This window comes from Brachyhypopomus gauderio, unplaced genomic scaffold (assembly GCF_052324685.1).
Source record: "Brachyhypopomus gauderio isolate BG-103 unplaced genomic scaffold, BGAUD_0.2 sc218, whole genome shotgun sequence".
Taxonomy (NCBI): Eukaryota; Metazoa; Chordata; class Actinopteri; order Gymnotiformes; family Hypopomidae; genus Brachyhypopomus; species Brachyhypopomus gauderio.
Window position 1 is genome coordinate 146839 of NW_027507039.1, and position 27525 is coordinate 174363.

The 27525-nt window shown below is 40.4% G+C and overlaps 1 protein-coding gene across 1 annotated transcript in view; it reads right to left on the reverse strand.

Annotated features, from left to right (window-relative positions):
* Positions 1 to 3832: 3832 nt before the first annotated feature.
* LOC143503133 (uncharacterized) overlaps positions 3833 to 27525 on the reverse strand; it is a gene marked incomplete at its 5' end in the record, with an annotated part of 44031 nt that continues 20338 nt past the window's right edge. Inside the window, 40 exons of the mRNA XM_076995576.1 lie at positions 3833 to 4193; positions 4408 to 4600; positions 4721 to 4776; positions 5203 to 5324; positions 5748 to 5917; positions 8394 to 8552; positions 8735 to 8799; positions 8916 to 9037; positions 9244 to 9422; positions 9641 to 9787; positions 9928 to 9989; positions 10090 to 10211; positions 10395 to 10570; positions 10760 to 10820; positions 10949 to 11002; positions 11085 to 11185; positions 11280 to 11341; positions 11607 to 11728; positions 11843 to 11997; positions 12088 to 12160; positions 12241 to 12341; positions 12435 to 12496; positions 12776 to 12897; positions 13060 to 13214; positions 13305 to 13377; positions 13460 to 13560; positions 13654 to 13715; positions 13904 to 14025; positions 14137 to 14291; positions 14382 to 14454; positions 14537 to 14637; positions 14731 to 14792; positions 14967 to 15088; positions 15203 to 15357; positions 15455 to 20766; positions 21277 to 21866; positions 24523 to 24601; positions 25384 to 25629; positions 26131 to 26322; positions 26653 to 26745. Coding sequence (XP_076851691.1) covers positions 4098 to 4193; positions 4408 to 4600; positions 4721 to 4776; positions 5203 to 5324; positions 5748 to 5917; positions 8394 to 8552; positions 8735 to 8799; positions 8916 to 9037; positions 9244 to 9422; positions 9641 to 9787; positions 9928 to 9989; positions 10090 to 10211; positions 10395 to 10570; positions 10760 to 10820; positions 10949 to 11002; positions 11085 to 11185; positions 11280 to 11341; positions 11607 to 11728; positions 11843 to 11997; positions 12088 to 12160; positions 12241 to 12341; positions 12435 to 12496; positions 12776 to 12897; positions 13060 to 13214; positions 13305 to 13377; positions 13460 to 13560; positions 13654 to 13715; positions 13904 to 14025; positions 14137 to 14291; positions 14382 to 14454; positions 14537 to 14637; positions 14731 to 14792; positions 14967 to 15088; positions 15203 to 15357; positions 15455 to 20766; positions 21277 to 21866; positions 24523 to 24601; positions 25384 to 25629; positions 26131 to 26322; positions 26653 to 26745 — 10275 coding nt within the window. The remainder of the gene's footprint in view (positions 4194 to 4407; positions 4601 to 4720; positions 4777 to 5202; positions 5325 to 5747; positions 5918 to 8393; positions 8553 to 8734; positions 8800 to 8915; positions 9038 to 9243; positions 9423 to 9640; positions 9788 to 9927; positions 9990 to 10089; positions 10212 to 10394; positions 10571 to 10759; positions 10821 to 10948; positions 11003 to 11084; positions 11186 to 11279; positions 11342 to 11606; positions 11729 to 11842; positions 11998 to 12087; positions 12161 to 12240; positions 12342 to 12434; positions 12497 to 12775; positions 12898 to 13059; positions 13215 to 13304; positions 13378 to 13459; positions 13561 to 13653; positions 13716 to 13903; positions 14026 to 14136; positions 14292 to 14381; positions 14455 to 14536; positions 14638 to 14730; positions 14793 to 14966; positions 15089 to 15202; positions 15358 to 15454; positions 20767 to 21276; positions 21867 to 24522; positions 24602 to 25383; positions 25630 to 26130; positions 26323 to 26652; positions 26746 to 27525) is intronic.

Here is a 27525-nt window from a genome sequence, read left to right on the forward strand (position 1 = left end):
CAGCCTACATGAGAGGACTGATTGAAATTGCTCATGGTAGGAGTCACAATGAGCTAAGGGGGGATAGTAGCATGCACTAAGAATAACCACACTCACCCAAAATTTTTATATACGATGTCTGGTATCCCACCACAGGGGGATATCAGACCTAAACATGCACCCGCCGGACACCTGCCGCCGACCGAACCCTTTCAACACTGGCAAATTGATCTTGTTGAACTAACACCTGCTGAAATACAGGCTTGTGTGTATGTATGTCTAGCAAATGGACGGAGGCCTTCCCCACCACAAAGCAGAATTCAGATACGGTGGCAAAGATGCTACTAAGGGAAATATTTCCACGATGGGGGTTACCCAGGAGGGTGTCGAGTGACAACGGCACTCCCTTCGTACACGAAGGGCTAAAGGAGCTAAATTAACTAAATTTTAAAGGAAATTAACTCAGGAAACAGGATTGAAATGTCTGCCTCTGGTTTTGTGGCAGAGCCACACTCTGCCCCAAGCTCGCACAGGCTTATCAGCCTTTGAGATTGTGTTTGGAAGGCCTCCAAACATGGGAGTAGTGCCGCCGGAATGGGACACACACTCACACACACACACTTGTTGAGCCATTAATATGTTATCCTGCACAAGTTTGTCTCTATTTTGTCTGAGCAAGTCAAAGCTGTCAGAGGTGTCGGAGAATCCACAGCACGAGTTCCAGCCGGGAGACTGGGTGCTGATCAGAGATCCACGTGCTGCTAACAACCAACACAGCTGTAAAGACCAGCGGCCGAGCCACGTGGACACACATCACCCACTGCAAAAGAGCTCCAGAGCAGCCGCCAGAATGAATGTTATGCTGTTGTTTTTTACATGATGCTTTTCTCAACAGGAGGGGCAACTGTCATCTCCCCCACACCGGAGGAGAGGTGTGAGGGAAACACAGCATGTGTAATGTCCAATGTCACTGCTGCTGCAGTGAAACCAAACCAGCCCTGTCTGGTTTGCCATCCTTTCCACATGCCGTGAACACCAACACCAATCACTTATGAAATGGCTACAATGTTAATTAACAGACCCATATGCGAGATTGATAGGTTAACAGGTCAATTCTACAACATGTCTCACGCTATCATTCACAGTGGTAAGGTTCCTGATTGGGTAGGTGATGAGGTTGCAAGTATGGATCATAGGAAATAACAACCGCGACTCGAATGACCAGGTGTCACGAGCCGGCATTCGAAACACGACATTTGACACCACCCCTGTTGAGGGAGAGTGGTGTCTATGCTCAGAGGGGGCCTTGAAGGCCATCTTTGGACAGAGCACACCTAGTGCCAGGTTGATCTGGTAGCAACAGCCAGAGACGAATCAACATGCACCATTAGACTAAATAACTCCTCTGCAAAATGGAGTTTCACCTCCTGTCATGGCATCGTGAACCCAGTAACAGATGGGGCGACGATGTGGGCATGCAGAGAGAAAACCTACTCTGCTCTACCTGAGAGATCATACAACGGGGGTCAGTGTTCAGTTCGCCTGGGGAGGGTGTTGTAATCCGGTTTTCCTAACCCCCCCAGTGTCAATTTATAGCATACCCAATCGTGTCCCACGGGAGGCCTCACTGGAGGGGATCCCTGGTAAGTTTAAAGGTTACACGCTGGCAGACCCCTGGACTACCCCAGCGGTTGCTGTGGGATGGTCAGTGTTCCTCGGAGGAGGAAATGCAGCAACAATGAATGAGATCAATGGACTTGCATGGCAGGTTCTGACTTTGGCTTCTCGTACTGAGACTGCCCTGGACCTATTAAACAAAGAAGTGAAAGAAATTAGACAAGTATAGGTCCAAAATAGACTAGCTTTAGACCTCCTCCTCATAACAGAAGGAGAGGTGTGTAAGAAAATCAATGTTTCATGTTGTTTCAGCATTCCAGATTACTATGATAATATTACTGATTTAATTGATCACATGAAGGCCGGGGTTCAAGAACCTGGTTTGGGTGGATCACTTCATGGCTAGGCCCATGGGGACAATGAATGCTGACTATGATTTTACCAATTGTAATAATCATTTAGCTGTTGTTGTGTTTGCTGCCTTGTATTTTGTCTTGCTGTTCGTCATGGCTTACTGGCCTTATGTGTCAGCATTTTCAGCTGGCCTTGCACGACAACTTAAAGGAGCCTGAGATAGCAGACTCCTTGGGACATCTGTTTAAGGAAGACGTCTGGGACGACCTGGCGACTGGCTGGGTTGTGCCCGATGGCCCTGAGCAGCTTAACTGACTCCAGGGACTGATTTAAGTTGATGCTTTATGATAGAATTAATGATTTATTCTCTCCTTTTTAATGATTACACGGAATCAAAGGGGGGAAGTGTGAGAGAAATTATTGATTATTGACTAATCATCATTGATTAGATCATGTTTAGTTATTATAAGAGATCATTATGAACTTTATGATTTAGTACATGTCCATTCTGACTAAGCAGAAGGACTACAATAATGAAGTAGTGTGATTCAGTGTAACCACATTTAGTTCATATTATGCATGTGTGCTATACGTGACCCAGGTCAGGGAGAGTGCTGAGGGTAAGAGTACTCTGTTAACTGGTAGTCACTAGGCTACTAGTCTTGGGTCATTTAGCTTTCTCTGTGTTCAACTGATACATCAGTTGCTTCCGCTAACTCTAGGGAAGTCCATATTAGGAGATACACACATGTGAGACAAAGTAGCCTGCTGGATGCTTATGTTTTGGAACATGCTGTGCTAAAGATAACCTGCTGTTAGAACTGCTGAATTGTGTTTAAGATTGTATATAAGCAGGGGGACTGCCCCCCTGTCTTCAGAGTTGTCATGCTTGAATGAGACTCTCATGTCTGTGTCTGTCTTGTGTCTGTCTTTGTCCTATTTATATATATTTATATTTTTGTAATAAATTAATCATTTAACCACGTCTGAGTCCTCATCCATTTATTAGGAAATTTCCACGACAAGTTTAAATGCCTCTGCCGCTCGCATGAGGTGTGCGGAGTCACGTGCCAAGGCCACTTGTGAAAGTTTAATCCAGTCTTAATGGTCCAATGAAGGTTATTTAAAAACCAGGACATTTCCTCACTTAAAAAAACCCCGGGACAGGAAAATACAGACATGTCCCGGGAAATACGGACGTTTGGTCACCCTATCGTACTAGGAATATATTTAGCAGCTAAGTTATCATTACTGACCTGCGCATTAGCCCCAACATGTTTTGCATTGAGGTGGTAACGAAGGGTGGAAGTGCTCCTGTGATAAGCAAACTTCTTCCTCCATAAAGTGCAAATAACACTATTTTTGTTTGTACTTCCATCTGGAAGTTTCTTATATTTAAATTTCCCATCCACCAGCGAAGCCTTTTCAGTCATCTCCATCATGCTCATCTTATTGTGCGTCCATATAATCTGTATGCCAGGAACTTGTGCACTGAGAAACATTCCACGGTGCAAAAGTGTCTCATGCGTTAAATGCATTAAAATGCGTTAATTTTTTTAGTTCGTTAATTTTCTAGTATTTAATTAATTGAAATTAACGATTTCAGATAATATGCTGTCAGATTCCATGCTGTACTAAATATAATTCCAATGAAATAGCATCATTTTTCCTTGAAAATACTCTCCAGTTATAGTAACACAAACAAGCAGGACTTTATGCAAGGGTCTTTTTAAAAAGTACAGTTGTCTGTTTTTCTTTTTCAGTCTGTGCATTTTGACTTGTATATATGGACATTTATGTATGTATGTATGTATGTATGTATGGACACACACCACTGACAAAAGTACAGTTCAGAGATACATAATTGAATAAATATGTTTAATTTTAAATATATATTTTAAATACATATATTTAATTCTAAAATAAAAATCTGAGAATTTCACATACCACTCAAATTTTAAAAAATCACAACCAATGATGAAACAGTGATGATAAACCTAACTTATGAATAGATTTAATAGATGTGAACAGATATACACATATAAATACATTTTTAAAGATTTTAACAACTACATTTGCTAATTTTTTTGGCAACTACATTTGCTAATTTTTTTGGCATATTTTAAATGTTTTTGTCTTTTTAATATTTAAAAGAGTCCATTCCGTGTTGTGTACTGTATACTGTAGGATCGTCTTCTGTTGTAACGTCTCCTTATAGCAGCACACCAACCACATAGTATACACTGAAACATGCAGAGAGAAACACACCAACAAAAAGAGAAAGAGAAACAGACAAAAGAGAGGACAGATGAAACAATAAAACTTAACATGGCTTCTTAACGAGTGCCTACAGTTACTGTTTATTTGTACTGATATTGATATTCAGTAAGATGCTATGTTTTAGCCAAATAGTATTTTGCAGATATATGGCTTTAAAAATACTTTGATGGTACTTACACAGAGTAGAATCCAGCATGGTACAATAAAGATGGCTATAGCACAGGGGATAATGATGCCCAGAACCCACCATGCTCCGCCACTTGTCAGACCAGTGATTTTAAGTATTTCAGCAAGAAAGTTACTTGGGAAGTTGATATCACTCGGCACATAGACATACTGTGCCTTAGCCATAATCTCCAAATTATTAATCCTGCATGAAACAGATAAATGAAATTGAATCACTATACAGTCATTCTTTATCCTATGAGTTGATGAAGTGCAGAATTAATCTTTTGGCTGAAGTATTCATTTCAAATAGCCCATCACTTACGTGATGTTAGCTGGCGAGAAAGTAAAATTTTGATTCTTGGTCAGTATTGTGTTCATCTGAAAATAAAAGATGAAATACATGATTTTAAATGTTAAGTGCTATTTTAATTTTTACATAGGTTACATTTTATTTTCAGAAGAAAAAAATGAGACTCAATGCTTGTGTGTGATGAATGTGTGGTAAAGCAGGGAGTTCATGAGATGTGAGTGTGTAACTGGTGTTCTTAATTCTCCATGAAGAATGAAAAAACAAGCACATCAGTAAAGCTGTAAAACATTAGGCATATAGTTGTAGCAGACATAGGAAGCACAGTGGTAGCAGTAGACACATTCACAGTGTCAGCAGCACAAGAAGTCATGTACAACATTGGATCAGAGGGATACTTTGGCTGGGTTTTTCCTTTTTCTTTCCTACCAGAAAATTGTTTTGGGAGCAGAAGCTAAGATAAGTATAAAAAAAACATTAACACAGCTTACACTCACCAAGTCGTTGGTTGTTTGTTGAATTCCATCATATGTTTCTTTGTTCAGTTCAGTTTTCGAAGACATAGGCACATTGTTGAGCATGAATCCAAAGTTGATGCTGAATGAGGTGCTGTCAATTACTAAAAAAGACGTGGAAGCATTAGATGTGTGTGCAGACAGTTGCAATAGTTGGTTGAGATAATTATTTGGTAAAGAATATTCATGACGTCCTCCAATGCAACACACAACATATACAGTAACATTGTCATTTTGTTCATTAACTACATAGGCAAGTTTATTTATATAGTACCTTTCATACACAATGGCAATTCAAAGTGCTTCACATAGGAATAGTAAAAGTTTATTACAACTCAATCACCCCAGGAAGGTCTTTGCCAGAAATAATAATAATGTTTAACACAAATATAACAGTGTAAAGGCATAAAATAAAAGGAGAAATTGGGAGAAAAAAAAGATTAAAATGCATTATAATTCAAATGTATGCTTTAGAACTTTAAGAAGTAATCAGGAAAGAACCTCAAATAATCCAGTAAAATACTCACTTTTCAAGGTAGCATTTTGGATACTTTTAGGGTCATTTAGGTTTTGAATTTTATCTTGTGTTTTGACAACTGGGTCCAGCAGAACATAGGCTGTGAGAAACTCTGTCTCACTTGGCATGTGTGTGAAGTTCTTAATCACCACTTCAATATAAATCATTGCAGTCCCAGATCTGAAGCAGGACAGAATATAAGAATTATAGCAGTGGTTCCCAAAGTGGGGGCGCGGAGCTTGGAAGTAAAACATGTGCACATGTTGTCAATATTAGGGATGCACCGATTCCGATACTAATATCTGAAAAAATTCTAGATTGGGTATCGGTGACAATGTGACCGATCCATAAAAACAGATCTATTCAGTCTAATTCTACGCTTGTAATGCTTTTCGGAGTTAGTTCAACCTTAAATATCCACTCTGTCCCAGATAGAAGTGAACTTGGACAGTTAACAGGCGAGTGAAACACGAAGCACACAGACGAGAGGTGAATCACTGACTCCACTTAGTCCGTTTATTTGCTGGTTGACCAAAATAAACCTGGGCTCCAGCACTACGTTACTGTTCATACATGAACTGGTGAGATGTCCAAAGCTCATTGAATGCGTTACTTACAGAAATAAAATAAAGATAATATAAAGAGCAGTGGTCTGAGTCGGTCTACGGCAGAAAGCTAAAAAAAACAACAATATTCCATACGCGCGCTCAACTCGCTCCCTTAAAGAGACACTAGCTGCATAGGTATAGCTGTTTCTCTTATTTCATCTCCTTATTTATTTTAAATTATATTTAGAATTCTTGAATCAAAGGTTTCTTGCCGTTAATTTTTTCATGTTTGACCAAAGTTGTAAACCTATTGTTTTTGCAGGGGTGGAAAGTAACTAATTACATTTACTCACATTACTGTAATTGAGTACTTTTTATGAGTAATTTGTAATTTTCTGAGTAGTTTTTGAAATATGTAATTTTTACTTTTACTTGAGTAAATTTTGACCCAAGTAGTTTTACTTCACTACTTTTGAACGCCCTCACATTACTGAGTAAAAAAATATTGATGGTGAAAAATTAAATGCGGGCAGAAATTTAAAACGCTCACAGGATCCAACTATTCAAAATACAGTGCCCACAGGATTCCACTTTTCACAATAAAATGTCCACAGGATCCCACAGAACCTGATAGATAGAAGATTTAAAGATAGAACAATCTCATCCTTTTGGAAATAAGTGCACCAGATTATGACCTGATTATGAGATAATGGAAAGGGCGCGCGCAAGGCAAGGCCACGCAATTGGCCTTCAGTTCTGGGACTCAGAAGTTTAAATAGTGGAATCCCGTGCATATTTTTGTTTTATTTGGAGATGTGGGATCCTGTGGTCATTTTACATTTTATTTTGAGCTGTGGCAACCTGTGGGCATTTTATTGTGAATAGTGGGATCCGGTGGGCACTGTATTTTGAATAGTTGGATCCTGTGAGCACTTACTTTTAAATTGTGGGATCCTATGAGCATTTTTTAATTTTTGATATGGGATCCTGTGGGCATTTTATTGTGAGTAGTGGAATCCTGTTGCATTTTAGGTTGATTTGTGGCATCTTGCAGGCACTTAATTTTGTGTGCATTTTGTTTTTTGAATAATTTGTAATTTAAATTTCTTTATTCTTATCATAGTGTTGTCCGTTGGACAATAGGACTGAAAATAGTTTGCACTTTATGGTACAGGTTGTGACTGTCCTTGTGCTGTGAGGAAGTATGTTCCTGAGCCCAGCTCATCTTTTGCAAGTGTGGATGTGCACTTAAATACGCTTTGAAATCGATTAAAACAACTTGTGCTGAATTCATCCATTCATCCTGATTCATCCATGCATTAAATAACTGAAAGTAACTAAGTAACTTTTACTCAAATTACATTTTAAATGAAGTAATTTTGTACTTTTACTCGAGTAAATTTTGAGATGGGTAATTTTACTTTTACTCTGAGTAGATTTTAGGCAAAGTAATGATACTTTTACTCAATTACAATTTTTCAGTACTCTTTCCACCTCTGTGTTTTTGTCAGTTTCAGGTTCTTTGGTATTATTTATTTTACATTCAGTGTTATATTCATAATTGCACTGACTGAACAAATGCAAGTTGTGTTGTTTTTACATGTTTTTATGTGTGTTTAAGTGTGCTATACTGGTGCAGAGTTTTCAATAAACTTGTAATTCAGTATGTCTGTGTTAAAAAAAAATGCTTTAAGTTGATTCAGCACTGTTTTACTCTATCAGATCGGTATCGGATTGGTATCGGCCGATACTAAGCCTCAGATATCTGAATCGGTATCGGAAGTGAAAAACGTGAATCGGTGCATCCCTAGTCAATGGGGGGGGGCAAAAATATTCTCATCTACTAAAGGGGGGCACGACAGAAAAAGTTTGGGAACCACTGTATTATAGAATATAATTTTTAAATATTATATGAATATTAAAGAATTATAACTGACATACAGAGAATGTGTAGACAAAATTTACTAGTTATTTACTTCATTACAGTAAATAAAATTGTAATCAAAGTACAATATAATCTTAATGTAATAAGGATTCTTAGTCTTTACATGCAAGAGCACATAGATGCACAATACACTACAGTATTAGTTTGGTATCAGTAAACTCACAGAGGAGTTGACTGGGTTGGCAGGGTAGCTGTAGTTGTAGCAGGAGTAGTAGCCAAACCACTAGCTTGAAGTATCTGAGACAGAAATCCACTTGGTGAGTTGATATCTCCACGCACATAGTCATATTCTGTGTTGGCCATAATCACCGTAGCATTACTCCTGGAAAAAAATGAAGAGATAAAACAGTATCAGTAATGTAACGTTAATGTTCATAATGTAACTGTCCCTCAGAGATAAAATGGATCAATAATATTTTAAAATAATTTTCCACTAATTTAAAATAATGCTGATAACATGGGGATTAACATAAGGATTAACTTAATTAGTGTCTATTTACTTACAAAAAGTTAGTAAGTTGTGGGAGTACAAATGGTGTAGCACTTGGCTTGTTCAGTATTATGTTCAGCTGAGAAAAGTAAATATTATTAGAATAATAACATGTTAATGTTAATTTTAGTTCAAAGACATATTTGCAGGAAAAAAGCAATATATAATACTAAGCATCAAAGTAGATTCACTCACCAAGCTGTTGATGGCATTGTTAATTAACACATATGTTCCATTCCTCAATTCAATATTTGTAGCCATGGGCACTTTACTGATCTCAAATGTAAAGTTGATGCTGTATGAAGTGTTGTCAATTTCTGGAAGAGGGGTGGAGGCATTTTGAGGCATAGAAAACAAAAAAATACTCCAAATGATGACCAGAAATGTCCATATATCTGCATTAGTTGTGGTCATTATTTCCTAAAAATATTCATGCTAACAAAGAACTTACATTTAACATTCAGGATCACACTGATATTTTGTCCATTTACAACACAGGAGAGTAAACAGGACAGATACTCACTGTGGTAGATGATGTTCTGGATGCTCACAGGGTTATTTAGCTTTTGTATTACAATATCTTGTATTGTTTTAACACTTGAGTCCAGCTGAGCATTGGCAACAGCGAGAACCTGATCTGCACTAGGTAGAGTTGTTAAATTCTTAAACACCAGACGAATATAAATCAGTACTGTTCCCAGCCTAAAGCACAATAGACAAGACAAAAATATGTTATTAATGAAATTCATGGAGACTGCAATGTATTCAGTTAATGTGTATATATTTCAGTCAGTAAAACATATCTAGAATTGAGTTCATCTAATCACATTCCGCACGGCATGAGGAGACTTTTGTCTGACAAGCATTACCACACAGATACACAAAACATTAAAATATTTATTTGACATCAGTCCACTCACAAAGTTGGAGATGTAGTAGACTGTGCAGCTGTAGTGAATGTCACACCACTATCTTGAAGTATTTTAGCAAGAAAGCCACTTGGTGAGTTGATATCTCCTTGCTCATAAACATATTGTGTATTAGCCACAATCACTGTAGCATTACTCCTGGAAGAAATGGAGAAATGAATTAAAGTGAATCATTAACGTTTACTGTTTCCCTCTTGTTTTCCACTAAATTTAAAATAGTGCTTTTATTCTACAGGACAATTCTGCATAAAGATTCAGCTCAGAATCTCTTTACTTACGAGAAGTTAAATCGTGGGAGTACATATGTTGAAGCACCTGGACTGCTCAGTATTTTGTCCAGCTGAGAATATATAAATATTCAGTACATCTTAAGATCCTGAACTATAATCAAAAAACATTTTCCCCAGAACGTTTGGAACATAAAGGTAGCTCCCACTCACCAAATCATTGATGGTTTGTTCAATTGAATTATATGTTTCATTCCTCAATTCAATGTCCATTGCCATTGGGACATCACTGATCTTGAATGCAAAGCCAATGCTGTATGAGGTGCTGTTTATTTCTAAAAGAGGTGGAGGGACAAGAGAACACATGAAAAACTAATTCTGAGTTCTGATACGGCATTAGTTGTTTCAGGTCATTATTTGGTAAAGGATATTTAGTATGTCCACACAGAAGTTACACATAACAATTACATTTTTGTTCATTTACAACACAGTGAAATGTAATCAGGAAAGAGACTCACTCAGGTAAGTAATGTTCTGGATGCTGACAGGGGTATTTAGCTTTAGAGTTGTGATTTCCCGCTTTGTTCTGAGACCTTGGTCCAGCTGAGCATAAGCTGCGAGAACCTGAGTCTCCATAGGTACGGTCCGCATGTTCTTAAACACCATGCGAATATAAATCAGCACTGTCCCTAAACTAAAGCAGGAGGAAAAGTTATGATTACTAAAATATACAAAGAATGAAATGTTACCAGTTACACCAAATAATACTTATCTAGAAAACAGTTCACCTTACTATGGTGTCTTGATAATGGAATAAGAAGACCTTAGGCACACATACAACAACAACTTCATTACAGTATTACTTTGGCATCAGCTCACTTACAGGTATGGAGTCCTACTTTGCACAGGTGTGCTGGCTGTAGAAGGTGTGGTTGTTCTCAAACCTTGAAAGTATATTTTTGTAAGATAAATTTGGAAAAGAATCACTTGTAAGTAAATGTTGCAAAATATACTTTTATTTGTAAATAAAATGTTGAAATCGATTGCAGTCAGATATTGATCTTTAACATACCAGATGTTGCCACCATACTGCTTGTAGATGTTGGAGGAATTATTGTAGATGAGACTGCAAAATAGTAAGAGAAAGTTTTAAGGTATGTTTTCATGAGAAAATAGGTGTGCATAACACATAATTTTCTATAACATACCACTCAGTGTTTTGAGACCATTGAGGAAGCTGAGTGGAATTTTGGTTTCTCCATCTTTGAAGTAGTATTTCATGCTACCTTTAATGACATTTTCTAAACTCCTACAACAGAAAAAAGGAAATGCTTTAGAGTAGCAATTTTGTTGTTATTATTATTGTAAGAACAAAATGCCATCAAATAAAATAATAAACTTACATGAAGTCACAGCTCTCAGGTTCAATTTGTTCTGCATCAGGTTCATTCAGAAGCATGTTCAGCTGGAGAAAAACACAGAATGTTAGTACTAAAGTTCATGAATGTTCTTACAGTAAACTACAACTGGAATAATTTCCAACTTAAAACATGTTAAGTGCATCATTTTCTGAGACAAATTTACTTCCCATTTTAAACAGTATTAAAATTAAATTCATTTTTATCTGTCCAAAATCCTTATGTAAAGATGTCAAAACCATGGATGATGCTTAATGACATATTCTTATTAGAGGAAGATTTCCACTTAGCTAGATATTAATATAGCCTTACCACTCTGTTGATTGTTCTTTGCACCTGCTTGTATGTGTTGTTTCTGAGATTTATACTATCTGACATGCTGATTTTGGTGACGGTGAATATGAAGATGACTGCATAGGAGGTATCTGTAATTTCTGTGTAAGGAAGACAGTAGAATTTATATTAATGACTAAGCTATATAATTTATGAAGGTGAGATGGTGAAATAGATAATTGTATCAATGTTGTGGTACTGAACAAGAAACATACTCTCATAGGTCACATTTAACATTTCCACAGGACCAGTCATGTTTGTAAACCGAGAGCTGAGCAGATATCTGGTAGAATTGAGGACCAAATTTTCACTGGGGACTGGAGAGGAGGATTTGAATAAGAGCCTGGTGTTAACCACAGCTGAACCAGTTCTAGAGAAAAAACAAAGAATGTGATCTTCAAGGAAAAGTCAGAATGAACACATGAATATTAAAAACAACTAAATCATAAATGAAACATACATTATAGAGGGAGATGTTACAACGGTCACCATCATAGTGCTTGTAGATGTTGGAGGAACTGTAGTAGATGAGACTGCAAAATAGTAGGAGAAATTTTAAAGGGATGTTTTGATGAGAAAATAGATGCGAATAACACAATTTTCTGTAACATACCACTCAGAGATTTAAGCTCCTTTAGGAAGCTGACTGGAATTTTGGTATCTCCATCTTGGAAGTAGTATTCCATGCTACCTTTAATGACATTTTCTAAACTCCTACAATAGAAAAAAAGGAAATGCTTCAGAGTACCAGTTTTTGTTATAATTGTTGTGAGATCAAAATGGCATCAAATAAAATAATAAACTTACATGAAGTCACAGCTCTCAGGTTCAATTTGTTCTGCATCAGGTTCATTCAGAAGCATGTTCAGCTGGAGAAAAACACAGAATGTTAGTACTAAAGTTCATGAATGTTCTTATAGTAAACTACAACTGGAATAATTTCCAACTGATGTATACATGTTTAAAACATGTTAAGTGCATCATTTTCTGAGACAAATTTACTTCCCATTTTAAACAGTATTAAAATTAAATCCATTTTTATCTGTCCAAAATCCTTATGTAAAGATGTCAAAACCATGGATGATGCTTAATGACATATTCTTATTAGAGGAAGATTTCCACTTAGCTAGATATTATTAAAGCCTTACCAGTCTGTTGATGGTACTTTGCACCTGCTTGTATGTGTTGTTTCTGAGATTTATACTATCTGACATGCTGATTTTGGTGACGGTGAATATAAAGATGACTGCATAGGAGGTATCTGTAATTTCTGTGTAAGGAAGACAGTGGAATTAATATCAATGACTAAGCTATATAATTTATGAAGGTGAGATGGTGAAATAGATAATTCAGAATCAGAAATACTTTATTAATCCCCTGGGGGAAATTGCAAAAATTGTATCAATGTTGTGGTACTGAACAAGAAACATACTCTCGTAGGTCACATTTAACATTTCCACAGGACCAGTCATGTTTGTAAACCGAGAGCTGAGCAGATATCTGGTAGAATTGAGGACCAAATTTTCACTGGGGACTGGAGAGGAGGAGTTGAACAAGAGCCTGGTGTTAACCACAGCTGAACCAGTTCTAGAGAGAAAACAAAGAATGTGATCTTCAAGGAAAAGTCAGAATGAACACATGAATATTAAAAACAACTAAATCATAAATGAAACATACATTATAGAGGGAGATGTTACAACGGTCACAACCATAGTGCTTGTAGATGTTGGAGGAACTGTAGTAGATGAGACTGCAAAATAGTAGGAGAAATTTTAAAGGGATGTTTTGATGAGAAAATAGATGCGAATAACACATAATTTTCTGTAACATACCACTCAGAGATTTGAGCTCATTTAGGAAGCTGACTGGAATTTTGGTATCTCCATCTTGGAAGTAGTATTCCATGCTACCTTTAATGACATTTTCTAAACTCCTACAATAGAAAAAAAGGAAATGCTTCAGAGTACCAGTTTTCATTATAATTATTGTGAGAACAAAATGGAATCAAATAAAAGAATAAACTTACATGAAGTCACAGCTCTCAGGTTCAATTTGTTCTGCATCAGGTTCATTCAGAAGCATGTTCAGCTGGAGAAAAACACAGAATGTTAGTACTAAAGTTCATAAATGTTCTTATAGTAAACTACAACTGGAATATTTTCCAACTGATCCAAAATCCTTGAATATGTAAAGATGTCAAAAATATGGATGATGCTAAATGCCATATTCTTATTAGAGGAAGATTTCCACTTAGCTAGATATTAATATAGCCTTACCACTCTGTTGATTGTTCTTTGCACCTGCTTGTATGTGTTGTTTCTGAGATTTATACTATCTGACATGCTGATTTTGGTGACGGTGAATATGAAGATGACTGCATAGGAGGTATCTGTAATTTCTGTGTAAGGAAGACAGTGGAATTAATATTAATGACTAAGCTATATAATTTATGAAGGTGAGATGGTGAAATAGATAATTGTATCAATGTTGTACTGAACAAGAAACATACTCTCATAGGTCACATTTAACATTTCCACAGGACCAGTCATGTTTGTAAACCAAGAGCTGAGCAGATATTTGGTAGAATTAAGGACCAAATTTTCACTGGGGACTGGAGAGGAGGAGTTGAATAAGAGCCTGGTGTTAACCACAGCTGAACCAGTTCTAGAGAAAAAACAAAGAATGTGATCTTCAAGGAGAAGTCAGAATGAACACATGAATATTAAAAACAACTAAATCATAAATGAAACATACATTATAGAGGGAGATGTTACATTGGTCACCATCATAGTGCTTGTAGATGTTGGAGGAACTGTAGTAGATGAGACTGCAAAATAGTAGGAGAAATTTTAAAGGGATGTTTTGATGAGAAAATAGATGCGAATAACACGTAATTTTCTGTAACATACCACTCAGAGATTTGAGCTCATTTAGGAAGCTGACTGGAATTTTGGTATCTCCATCTTGGAAGTAGTATTCCATGCTACCTTTAATGACATTTTCTAAACTCCTACAATAGAAAAAAAGGAAATGCTTCAGAGTACCAGTTTTCGTTATAATTATTGTGAGATCAAAATGGCATCAAATAAAAGAATAAACTTACATGAAGTCACAGCTCTCAGGTTCAATTTGTTCTGCATCAGGTTCATTCAGAAGCATGTTCAGCTGGAGAAAAACACAGAATGTTAGTACTAAAGTTCATGAATGTTCTTATAGTAAACTACAACTGTAATATTTTCCAACTGATCCAAAATCCTTGTCAAAAACATGGATGATGCTAAATGCCATATTCTTATTAGAGGAAGATTTCCACTTAGCTAGATATTAATATAGCCTTACCACTCTGTTGATTGTTCTTTGCACCTGCTTGTATGTGTTGTTTCTGAGATTTATACTATCTGACATGCTGATTTTGGTGACAGTGAATATGAACATGACTGCATAGGAGGTATCTGTAATTTCTGTGTAAGGAAGACAGTGGAATTAATATCAATGACTAAGCTATATAATGTATGAAGGTGAGATGGTGAAATAGATAATTATATCAATGTTGTGGTACTGAACAAGAAACATACTCTCGTAGGTCACATTTAACATTTCCACAGAACCAGTCATGTTTGTGAATCGAGAGCTGAGCAGATATCTGGTAGAATTGAGAACCAAACTTTCACTGGGGACCGGAGAGGAGGCGTTGAATAAGAGCCTGGTGTTAACAACAGCAGAAACAGGTCTAGAGAAAAAACAAATAATTTGATGGTTTCTTCAACTAAACTTCATAATACACAAAACTCTATTTAAAAACTTTGAACATTATGAATTGAACATACATGGTAAAAGGAGTTGTTACAGACGTCAGCACCACATCACTGATAGGGGATTTTGTTGTTTGCTGTGTTGCAGCCATTGCAGGTGCCAGAATTGATGTTGACATTTTGATATTGATTGGGAGCAGTTCACTTGAAGTAGGTGGTATCACATTTGTTACTGTTTCTGATTTGCTCGCTTCTGTGTTGCTTTCAAATACTTTGGTAGACATTGATATAGATGTTTTGGATGAAGTCATCATGCTGAAATTTGTAAAAGTTAACGTTGGTGAGAATAGAGTGGTTGTTGGTGGTGTTAATGTATTTAAAGTGGCAAATGATGTTTTCTGAGGTGTGGTTTCAGTTGAAGCATCTGAAATTTTTGATCTTGTCTGTAGTCTCGATGCAGAGGTTGACTCTGAAGTAGATGCTGCTGAAGTAGCTAAAACAGAAGTAATCTGGGGTGTGGACATTTTTAAGGACACTAAACTTGTTGCTTCTGTCTGTGGGCTGGATGAAGTGGATGTGCCCATAGTTGTGGAAGTGATTGGTGGTGTGCGTACAATGGTTATATGTGGTTTTGACCCAGTTGAAGGGGTCACTGTTGATGTTGTTTTCTGAAGTTTTGTCTCAGGTGAAGTAACCACACTTGATACTATAGCTTGTTGTGTCAATGTAGCAATTATTTGTGGTGAAGATACAGTTGAAATAGCCACATTAGATGTTTTCTGAGGTGCGGTTTCAGGTAAAATGGTTAAAGTTGTTGCTTTCATCTCTAGTGGCAACGAAGGGATTGTTTGTAAAGTATATTGAGTTGAATTGGCTAATTTGGAAGTTGTTCTCTGTGGCATGGGTGTAATTGAATATGCTAATATTGTTGCAGCTTTCTGTTGAATTGATGCACTAATATGCTTCAAAGTAGTAGGAGTAGTTGATGGTGTGGATGCAGTTGTTTTCTGTATTATGGATATAGTTGAATTGGACAGTGTTGATATTGTGTTCTGAGGACTGTTTTCATGTGATGTGACTACAGCTGTTGCTATAGTCTGTTGTGTAGATGCAGGGGTTATATGTAACATATATGTAGGTAAATTGGTCAATACTGAAGCTGTGATCTGTGAGTTGGTAATTGAAGATGCTAAATTTGTTTGTGTTTTCTTTTGGGTGGATGCAATGGATGGGCTCAAATTTGTTGGAGTGGTTTGTGGTGTGGATGAAATGGTCTGTGAAGTAGTAGCAGATGATGTGGCCAATGTTGAAATTGTTTTTAGGAATTTTATAGGTATCTGTGATGTAGTTGCTGTGGGTGTACTCAGAGATGTTGGAATTGTTGGTGAGGATCCAGTGGTTGTCTCAGCAGAAGTTGCAGTTGAAGTGGACAATGCTGAAGATGTCTTTGGTGTGGATGTACTGGTTGGGCTTAAAGTTGTGGCAGTGGTTGCTGGTGTGGATGAAGAAGTGGTCTGTGAGATAGAAGCTGATGATGTGGCCAATGATGAAGTTGTTATCTGCGATAAAGATGGTGATGATACATAGGTTGAAGATGACTGTGGAGTTGATGCTGTGAATGTGCTCAAAGTTGTTGGAGTTGTTGGTGATGGTCCAATAGTTGTCTCAGCTGAAGTTGTAGATGAACGAGCCAGTGTTGAAGTTGTTTGTGGTGTGGATGTACTGGTGGTGCTCAACATTGTTGGAAAGGTTGTTGATGTGGCTGACAATGTTGTCTTAGCTGAAATTGTACTTGAAGTGGCCAGTGTTGAAGTTGTTTGTGGTGTAGATGTACTGGTGTTGCTCAAAGTTTTTGGAGTGCTTGTTGTTGTGGATAAAGTGTTTGTCTCAGCTGAAGTTGTAGTTGAAGGGGCCAGTGTTGAAGTTGTTTGTGGTGTGGATGTACTTGTGTTGCTCAAAGTTGTTGTTGGTAAGGAGCCAGTGGTTGTCTCAGCTGAAGTTGAAGTTGAAGGGGCCAATGTGGAAGTTGTTGGAGAGGTTGTTGATGTGGCCATAGATGTTGTCTCAGCTGAAGTTGTATTTGAAGGGACCAGTGTTGAAGTTGTTTGTGGTGTGGATGTACTTGTGGTGCTCAAAGTTGTTGGTAAGGAGCCAGTGGTTGTCTCAGCTGAAGTTGTAGTTGAAGGGGCCAGTGATGAAGTTGTTGGGGAGGCTGTTGATGTGGCCGTAGATGTTGTCTCAGCCGAAGTTGTAGTTGAAGTGGCAAGTGATGAAGTAGTTGGAGAGGTTGTTGATGTGGCTGTAAATGTTGTTTCAGCTGAAGTTGTAGTTGAAGTGGCCAGTGTTGAAGTTGTTTGTGGTGTGGATGTACTTGTGGTGCTCAAAGTTGTTGGTAAGGAGCCAGTGGTTGTCTCAGCTGAAGTTGAAGTTGAAGGGGCCAATGTGGAAGTTGTTGGAGAGGTTGTTGATGTGGCCGTAGATGTTGTCTCAGCTGAAGTTGTATTTGAAGGGACCAGTGTTGAAGTTGTTTGTGGTGTGGATGTACTTGTGGTGCTCAAAGTTGTTGGTAAGGAGCCAGTGGTTGTCTCAGCTGAAGTTGAAGTTGAAGGGGCGAGTGTAGAAGTTGTTGGAGAGGCTGTTGATGTGGCTGTAAATGTTGTCTCAGCTGAGGTTGTAGTTGAAGGGGCCAATGTGGAAGTTGTTGGAGAGGTTGTTGATGTGGCCGTAGATGTTGTCTCAGCTGAAGTTGTATTTGAAGGGACCAGTGTTGAAGTTGTTTGTGGTGTGGATGCACTGGTGGTGCTCAAAGTTGTACTTGTTGTTGGTAAGGAGCCAGTGGTTGTCTCAGTTGAAGGTATAGTTGAAGAGGCCAGTGATAAAGTTGTTGGAGATGCTGTTGATGTGGCCGTAGATGTTGTCTCAGCTAAAATTGTAGATGAAGGGGCCAGTGTTGAAGTTGTTGGTGTGGCTGATGATGACGTCTCAGTTGAAGTTGTAGTTGAAGTTGTAGTTGAAGTGGCCAGTGTTGAAGTTGTTTGTGGTGTGGATGCACTTGTGGTGCTCAAAGTTGTTGTAGTTGTTGGTAAGGAGCCAGTGGTTGTCTCAGCTGAATTTATAGTTGAAGAGGCCAGTGATGAAGTTGTTGGAGATGCTTTTGATGTGGTCGTAGATGTTGCCTCAGCTGAAGTTGTAGATGAAGGGGCCAGTGTTGAAGTTTTTGGAGAGGTTGTTGACAGGACTGCAGATGTTGTCACAGCCAAAGTTGTAGTTGGAGTGATGAGTTTTGAAGTTGTTTGTTGTGTGGATGTAGTTGTGCTCAAAGTTGTTGGAGTGCTTGTTGGTGTGGATGAAGTGGTTGTCTCAGCTGAAGTTGTAGTTGAAGGGGCCAGTGATGAAGTTGTTGGGGAGGCTGTTGATGTGGCCATAGATGTTGTCTCAGCTGAAGTTGTAGTTGAATTGGCCAGTGTTGAAGTTGTTTGTGGTGTGGATGCACTGGTGGTGCTCAAACTAATTGTAATTGTTGGTATGGAGCCAGTGGTTGTCTCAGCTGAAGGTATAGTTGAAGGGGCCAGTGATGAAGTCGTTGGAGAGGATGTTGATGTGGCCACAGATGTTGTCTCAGCTGAAGTTGTAGTTGAAGGGACCAGTGATGAAGTTGTTGGAGAGGCTGTTGATGTGGCCGTAGATGTTGTCTCAGCTGAAGTTGAAGTTGAAGTGGCCAGTGTTGAAGTAGTTGGAGAGGTTGTTGATGTGGCCGTAGATGTTGTTTCAGCTGAAGTTGTATTTGAAGAGGCCAGTGTTGAAGGTGTTTGTGGTGTCGGTGCTCTGGCTGTGCTCAAAGATGTAGTTGTTGGTAAGGAGCCAGTGGTTGTCTCAGCTGAAGGTATAGTTGAAGGGGCCAGTGTTGAAGTTGTTGGAGAGATTGTTTGTGTGGCTGATGATGATGTCTCAGTTGACGTTACAGTTGAAGTGGCCAGTGTTGAAGTTGTTTGTTGTGTGGATGCACTGGTGGTGCTCAAAGTTGTACTTGTTGTTGGTAAGGAGCCAGTGGTTGTCTCAGCTGAAGGTATAGTTGAAGAGGCCAGTGATAAAGTTGTTGGAGATGCTGTTGATGTGGCCGTAGATGTTGTCTCAGCTAAAATTGTAGATGAAGGGGCCAGTGTTGAAGTTGTTGGTGTGGCTGATGATGACGTCTCAGTTGAAGTTGTAGTTGAAGTTGTAGTTGAAGTGGCCAGTGTTGAAGTTGTTTGTGGTGTGGATGCACTGGTGGTGCTCAAAGTTGTTGTAGTTGTTGGTAAGGAGCCAGTGGTTGTCTCAGCTGAATTTATAGTTGAAGAGGCCAGTGATGAAGTTGTTGGAGATGCTGTTGATGTGGTCGTAGATGTTGCCTCAGCTGAAGTTGTAGATGAATGGGCCAGTGTTGAAGTTGTTGGAGAGGTTGTTGGTGTGGCTGATGATGGCGTCTCAGTTGAAGTTGTAGTTGAAGTGGCCAGTGTTGAAGTTGTTTGTGGTGTGGATGAACTGGTGGTGCTCAATGTTGTTGTTGGTAAGGAGCCAGTGGTTGTCTCAGCTGAAGGTATAGTTGACGAGGCCAGTGATGAAGTTTTTGGAGATGCTCTTGATGTGGTCGAAGATGTTGCCTCAGCTGAAGTTGTAGATGAAGGGGCCAGTGTTGAAGTTGTTGGAGAGGTTGTTGACAGGACTGCAGATGTTGTCACAGCCAAAGTTGTAGTTGGAGTGATGAGTTTTGAAGTTGTTTGTTGTGTGGAAGTAGTTGTGCTCAAAGTTGTTGGAGTGCTTGTTGGTGTGGATGAAGTGGTTGTCTCAGCTGAAGTTGTAGTTGAAGGGGCCAGTGATGAAGGTGTTGGGGAGGCTGTTGATGTGGCCGTAGATGTTGTCTCAGCTGAAGTTGTAGTTGAATTGGCCAGTGTTGAAGTTGTTTGTGGTGTGGATGCACTGGTGGTGCTCAAACTTGTTGTAATTGTTGGTATGGAGCCAGTGGTTGTCTCAGCTGAAGGTATAGTTGAAGGGGCCAGTGATGAAGTCGTTGGAGAGGTTGTTGATGTGGCCACAGATGTTGTCTCAGCTGAAGTTGTAGTTGAAGGGACCAGTGATGAAGTTGTTGGAGAGGCTGTTGATGTGGCCGTAGATGTTGTCTCAGCTGAAGTTGAAGTTGAAGTGGCCAGTGTTGAAGTAGTTGGAGAGGTTGTTGATGTGGCCGTAGATGTTGTTTCAGCTGAAGTTGTAGTTGAAGTGGCCAGTGTTGAAGGTGTTTGTGGTGTCGGTGCTCTGGCTGTGCTCAAAGATGTAGTTGTTGGTAAGGAGCCAGTGGTTGTCTCAGCTGAAGGTATAGTTGAAGGGGCCAGTGTTGAAGTTGTTGGAGAGATTGTTTGTGTGGCTGATGATGATGTATCAGTTGACGTTACAGTTGAAGTGGCCAGTGTTGAAGTTGTTTGTTGTGTGGATGCACTGGTGGTGCTCAAAGTTGTTGTAGTTGTTGGTAAGGAGCCAGTGGTTGTCTCAGCTGCAGGTATAGTTAAGGAGGCCAGTGATGAAGTTGTTGGAGAGGCTGTTGATGTGGCTGTAGATGTTGTCTCAGCTGAAGTTGTAGATGAAGGAGCCAATACTGAAGTTGTTGGAGAGGTTGTTGGTGTGGCTGATGATGGCTTCTCAGTTGAAGTTGTAGTTGAAGTTGTAGTTGAAGTGGCCAGTGTTGAAGTTGTTTGTGGTGTGGATGCACTGGTGGTGCTCAAAGTTGTTGTAGTTGTTGGTAAGGAGCCAGTGGTTGTCTTAGCTGAATTTATAGTTGAAGAGGCCAGTGATGAAGTTGTTGGAGATGCTGTTGATGTGGTCGTAGATGTTGCCTCAGCTGAAGTTGTAGATGAAGGAGCCAATACTGAAGTTGTTGGAGAGGTTGTTGGTGTGGCTGATGATGGCGTCTCAGTTGAAGTTGTAGTTGAAGTGGCCAGTGTTGAAGTTGTTTGTGGTGTGGATGAACTGGTGGTGCTCAATGTTGTTGTTGGTAAGGAGCCAGTGGTTGTCTCAGCTGAAGGTATAGTTGACGAGGCCAGTGATGAAGTTTTTGGAGATGCTCTTGATGTGGTCGAAGATGTTGCCTCAGCTGAAGTTGTAGATGAAGGGGCCAGTGTTGAAGTTGTTGGAGAGGTTGTTGACAGGACTGCAGATGTTGTCACAGCCAAAGTTGTAGTTGGAGTGAAGAGTTTTGAAGTTGTTTGTTGTGTGGAAGTAGTTGTGCTCAAAGTTGTTGGAGTGCTTGTTGGTGTGGATGAAGTGGTTGTCTCAGCTGAAGTTGTAGTTGAAGGGGCCAGTGATGAAGGTGTTGGGGAGGCTGTTGATGTGGCCGTAGATGTTGTCTCAGCTGAAGTTGTAGTTGAATTGGCCAGTGTTGAAGTTGTTTGTGGTGTGGATGCACTGGTGGTGCTCAAACTTGTTGTAATTGTTGGTATGGAGCCAGTGGTTGTCTCAGCTGAAGGTATAGTTGAAGGGGCCAGTGATGAAGTCGTTGGAGAGGTTGTTGATGTGGCCACAGATGTTGTCTCAGCTGAAGTTGTAGTTGAAGGGACCAGTGATGAAGTTGTTGGAGAGGCTGTTGATGTGGCCGTAGATGTTGTCTCAGCTGAAGTTGAAGTTGAAGTGGCCAGTGTTGAAGTAGTTGGAGAGGTTGTTGATGTGGCCGTAGATGTTGTTTCAGCTGAAGTTGTAGTTGAAGTGGCCAGTGTTGAAGGTGTTTGTGGTGTCGGTGCTCTGGCTGTGCTCAAAGATGTAGTTGTTGGTAAGGAGCCAGTGGTTGTCTCAGCTGAAGGTATAGTTGAAGGGGCCAGTGTTGAAGTTGTTGGAGAGATTGTTTGTGTGGCTGATGATGATGTCTCAGTTGACGTTACAGTTGAAGTGGCCAGTGTTGAAGTTGTTTGTTGTGTGGATGCACTGGTGGTGCTCAAAGTTGTTGTAGTTGTTGGTAAGGAGCCAGTGGTTGTCTCAGCTGCAGGTATAGTTAAGGAGGCCAGTGATGAAGTTGTTGGAGAGGCTGTTGATGTGGCAGTAGATGTTGTCTCAGCTGAAGTTGTAGATGAAGGAGCCAATACTGAAGTTGTTGGAGAGGTTGTTGGTGTGGCTGATGATGGCTTCTCAGTTGAAGTTGTAGTTGAAGTTGTAGTTGAAGTGGCCAGTGTTGAAGTTGTTTGTGGTGTGGATGCACTGGTGGTGCTCAAAGTTGTTGTAGTTGTTGGTAAGGAGCCAGTGGTTGTCTCAGCTGAATTTATAGTTGAAGAGGCCAGTGATGAAGTTGTTGGAGATGCTGTTGATGTGGTCGTAGATGTTGCCTCAGCTGAAGTTGTAGATGAAGGAGCCAATACTGAAGTTGTTGGAGAGGTTGTTGGTGTGGCTGATGATGGCGTCTCAGTTGAAGTTGTAGTTGAAGTGGCCAGTGTTGAAGTTGTTTGTGGTGTGGATGAACTGGTGGTGCTCAATGTTGTTGTTGGTAAGGAGCCAGTGGTTGTCTCAGCTGAAGGTATAGTTGACGAGGCCAGTGATGAAGTTTTTGGAGATGCTCTCGATGTGGTCGAAGATGTTGCCTCAGCTGAAGTTGTAGATGAAGGGGCCAGTGTTGAAGTTGTTGGAGAGGTTGTTGACAGGACTGCAGATGTTGTCACAGCCAAAGTTGTAGTTGGAGTGATGAGTTTTGAAGTTGTTTGTTGTGTGGATGTAGTTGTGCTCAAAGTTGTTGGAGTGCTTGTTGGTGTGGATGAAGTGGTTGTCTCAGCTGAAGTTGTAGTTGAAGGGACCAGTGATGAAGTTGTTGGAGAGGCTGTTGATGTGGTCCTAGATGTTGTCTCAGCTGAAGTTGAAGTTGAAGTGGCCAGTGTTGAAGTAGTTGGAGAGGTTGTTGATGTGGCCGTAGATGTTTCAGCTGAAGTTGTAGTTGAAGTGGTCAGTGTTGAAGGTGTTTGTGGTGTCGGTGCTCTGGCTGTGCTCAAAGATGTAGTTGTTGGTAAGGAGCCAGTGGTTGTCTCAGCTGAAGGTATAGTTGAAGGGGCCAGTGTTGAAGTTGTTGGAGAGATTGTTTGTGTGGCTGATGATGATGTCTCAGTTGACGTTACAGTTGAAGTGGCCAGTGTTGAAGTTGTTTGTTGTGTGGATGCACTGGTGGTGCTCAAAGTTGTTGTAGTTGTTGGTAAGGAGCCAGTGGTTGTCTCAGCTGCAGGTATAGTTAAGGAGGCCAGTGATGAAGTTGTTGGAGAGGCTGTTGATGTGGCTGTAGATGTTGTCTCAGCTGAAGTTGTAGATGAAGGAGCCAATACTGAAGTTGTTGGAGAGGTTGTTGGTGTGGCTGATGATGGCTTCTCAGTTGAAGTTGTAGTTGAAGTTGTAGTTGAAGTGGCCAGTGTTGAAGTTGTTTGTGGTGTGGATGCACTGGTGGTGCTCAAAGTTGTTGTAGTTGTTGGTAAGGAGCCAGTGGTTGTCTTAGCTGAATTTATAGTTGAAGAGGCCAGTGATAAAGTTGTTGGAGATGCTGTTGATGTGGCCGTAGATGTTGTCTCAGCTAAAATTGTAGATGAAGGGGCCAGTGTTGAAGTTGTTGGTGTGGCTGATGATGACGTCTCAGTTGAAGTTGTAGTTGAAGTTGTAGTTGAAGTGGCCAGTGTTGAAGTTGTTTGTGGTGTGGATGCACTGGTGGTGCTCAAAGTTGTTGTAGTTGTTGGTAAGGAGCCAGTGGTTGTCTCAGCTGAATTTATAGTTGAAGAGGCCAGTGATGAAGTTGTTGGAGATGCTGTTGATGTGGTCGTAGATGTTGCCTCAGCTGAAGTTGTAGATGAATGGGCCAGTGTTGAAGTTGTTGGAGAGGTTGTTGGTGTGGCTGATGATGGCGTCTCAGTTGAAGTTGTAGTTGAAGTGGCCAGTGTTGAAGTTGTTTGTGGTGTGGATGAACTGGTGGTGCTCAATGTTGTTGTTGGTAAGGAGCCAGTGGTTGTCTCAGCTGAAGGTATAGTTGACGAGGCCAGTGATGAAGTTTTTGGAGATGCTCTTGATGTGGTCGAAGATGTTGCCTCAGCTGAAGTTGTAGATGAAGGGGCCAGTGTTGAAGTTGTTGGAGAGGTTGTTGACAGGACTGCAGATGTTGTCACAGCCAAAGTTGTAGTTGGAGTGATGAGTTTTGAAGTTGTTTGTTGTGTGGATGTAGTTGTGCTCAAAGTTGTTGGAGTGCTTGTTGGTGTGGATAAAGTGGTTGTCTCAGCTGAAGTTGTAGTTGAAGGGGCCAGTGATGAAGGTGTTGGGGAGGCTGTTGATGTGGCCGTAGATGTTGTCTCAGCTGAAGTTGTAGTTGAATTGGCCGGTGTTGAAGTTGTTTGTGGTGTGGATGCACTGGTGGTGCTCAAAGTTGTTGGAGACATTGTCGATGTGGCTGAAGATGTCTCAGTTGATGTTGTAGTTGAATGGGCCAGTGTTGAAGTTGTATGTGGTGTGGATGTACTTGTGGTGCTCAAAGTTGTTGGAGACGTTGTTGATGTGGCTGAAGATGTTGTCTCAGTTGATGTTGTAGTGGAAGGGGCTAGTGTGGAAGTTGTTGGAGAGATTGTTGATGTGGCCGTAGAAGTTGTCTCTGCTGAAGTTGCTGTTGAAGGGGCCAGTGTTGAAGATATTTGTGGTGTGGATGTACTTGTGGTGCTCAAAGTTGTTGGAGACGTTGATGTGGCTGAAGATGTTGTCTCAGTTGATGTTGTAGTTGAAGGGGCCAGTGTTGAAGTTGTATGTGGTGTGGATGTACTTTTGGTGCTCAAAGTTGTTGGAGACATTGTCGATGTGGCTGAAGATGTCTCAGTTGATGTTGTAGTTGAAGTGATCAGTTTTGAAGTTGTTTGTTGTGTGGATGTACTTGTGCTCAAAGTTGTTGGAGTGCTTGTTGGTGTGGATGAAGTGGTTGTCTCAGCTGAAGTTGTAGTTGAAGGGGCCAGTGATGAAGGTGTTGGAGAGGCTGTTGATGTGGCCGTAGATGTTGTTTCAGCTGAAGTTGTAGTTGAAGTGGCCAGTATTGAAGTTGTTTGTGGTGTGGATGCACTTTTGGTGCTCAAAGTTGTTGGAGACATTGTCGATGTGGCTGAAGATGTCTCAGTTGATGTTGTAGTTGAATGGGCCAGTGTTGAAGTTGTATGTGGTGTGGATGTACTTGTGGTGCTCAAAGTTGTTGGAGACGTTGTTGATGTGGCTGAAGATGTTGTCTCAGTTGATGTTGTAGTGGAAGGGGCTAGTGTGGAAGTTGTTGGAGAGATTGTTGATGTGGCCGTAGAAGTTGTCTCTGCTGAAGTTGCTGTTGAAGGGGCCAGGGTTGAAGATATTTGTGGTGTGGATGTACTTGTGGTGCTCAAAGTTGTTGGAGACGTTGTTGATGTGGCTGAAGATGTTGTCTCAGTTGATGTTGTAGTTGAAGGGGCCAGTGTTGAAGTTGTATGTGGTGTGGATGTACTTTTGGTGCTCAAAGTTGTTGGAGACATTGTCGATGTGGCTGAAGATGTCTCACTTGATGTTGTAGTTGAAGGGGCCAGTGTTGAAGTTGTACGTGGTGTGGATGTACTTGTGGTGCTCACAGTTGTTGGAGACATTGTTGGTGTGGCTGAAGATGTTGTCTCAGTTGATGTTGTAGTGGAAGGGGCCAGTGTTGAAGTTGTTGGAGAGGTTGTTGATGTGGCTGTAGATGTCTCAGCTGAAGTTGTAGTTGAAGGGGCCAGTGTTGAAGATATTTGTGGTGTGGATGTACTTGTGGTGCTCAAAGTTGTTGGAGACGTTGTTGATGTGGCTGAAGATGTTGTCTCAGTTGATGTTGTAGTTGAATAGGCCAGTGTTGAAGTTGTATGTGGTGTGGATGTACTTGTGCTGCTCAAAGTTGTTGGAGACGTTGTTGATGTGGCTGAAGATGTTGTCTCAGTTGATGTTGTACTTGAAGGGGCCAGTGTTGAAGATGTTTGTGGTGTGGATGTACGTGTGCTGCTCAAATTTGTTGGAGACGTTGATTTGGCTGAAGATGTTGTCTCAGTTGATGTTGTACTTGAAGGGGCCAGTGTTGAAGTTGTTTGTGGTGTGGATGTACGTGTGCTGCTCAAATTTATTGGAGATGTTGTTGATGTGGCTGTAGATGTCTCAGCTGATGTTGTACTTGAAGGGGCCAATGTTGAAGTTGTTTGTGGTGTGGATGTACTTGTGGTGCTCACAGTTGTTGGAGACGTTGTTGATGTGGCTGAAAATGTTGTCTCAGTTGATGTAGTTGAAGGGGCCAGTGTTGAAGTTGTATGGGGTGTGGATGTACTTGAGGTGCTCACAGTTGGAGACATTGTTGGTGTGGCTGAAGATGTTGTCTCAGTTGATGTTGTAGTGGAAGGGGCCAGTGTTGAAGTTGTTGGAGAGGTTGTTGATGTGGCTGTAGATGTCTCAGCTGAAGTTGTAGTTGAAGGGGCCAGTGTTGAAGTTGTTTGTGGTGTGGATGTACTTTTGTTGCTCAAAGTTGTTGGAGACGTTGTAGATATGGCTGAAGATGTTGTCTCAGTTGATGTAGTTGAAGGGGCCAGTGTTGAAGTTGTATGGGGTGTGGATGTACTTGTGGTGCTCAAAGATGTTGGAGACGTTGTTGATGTGGTTGAAGATGTTGTCTCAGTTGATGTTGTAGTGGAAGGGGCTAGTGTGGAAGTTGTTGGAGAGGTTGTTGATGTGGCTGTAGATGTCTCAGCTGAAGTTGTAGTTGAAGGGGCCAGTGTTGAAGTTGTTTGTGGTGTGGATGTACTTGTGCTGCTCAAAGTTGTTGGAGACTTTGTTGATGTGGCTGAAGATGTTGTCTCAGTTGATGTTGTACTTGAAGGGGCCAGTGTTGAAGTTGTTTGTGGTGTGGATGTACTTGTGGTGCTCAAATTTGTTGGAGACGTTGTTGATGTGGCTGAAGATGTTGTCTCAGTTGATGTTGTACTTGAAGGGGCCAGTGTTGAAGTTGTTTGTGGTGTGGATGTACGTGTGCTGCTCAAATTTGTTGGAGACGTTGTTGATGTGGCTGTAGATGTCTCAGCTGATGTTGTACTTGAAGGGGCCAGTGTTGAAGTTGTTTGTGGTGTGGATGTACTTGTGGTGCTCAAAGTTGTTGGAGATGT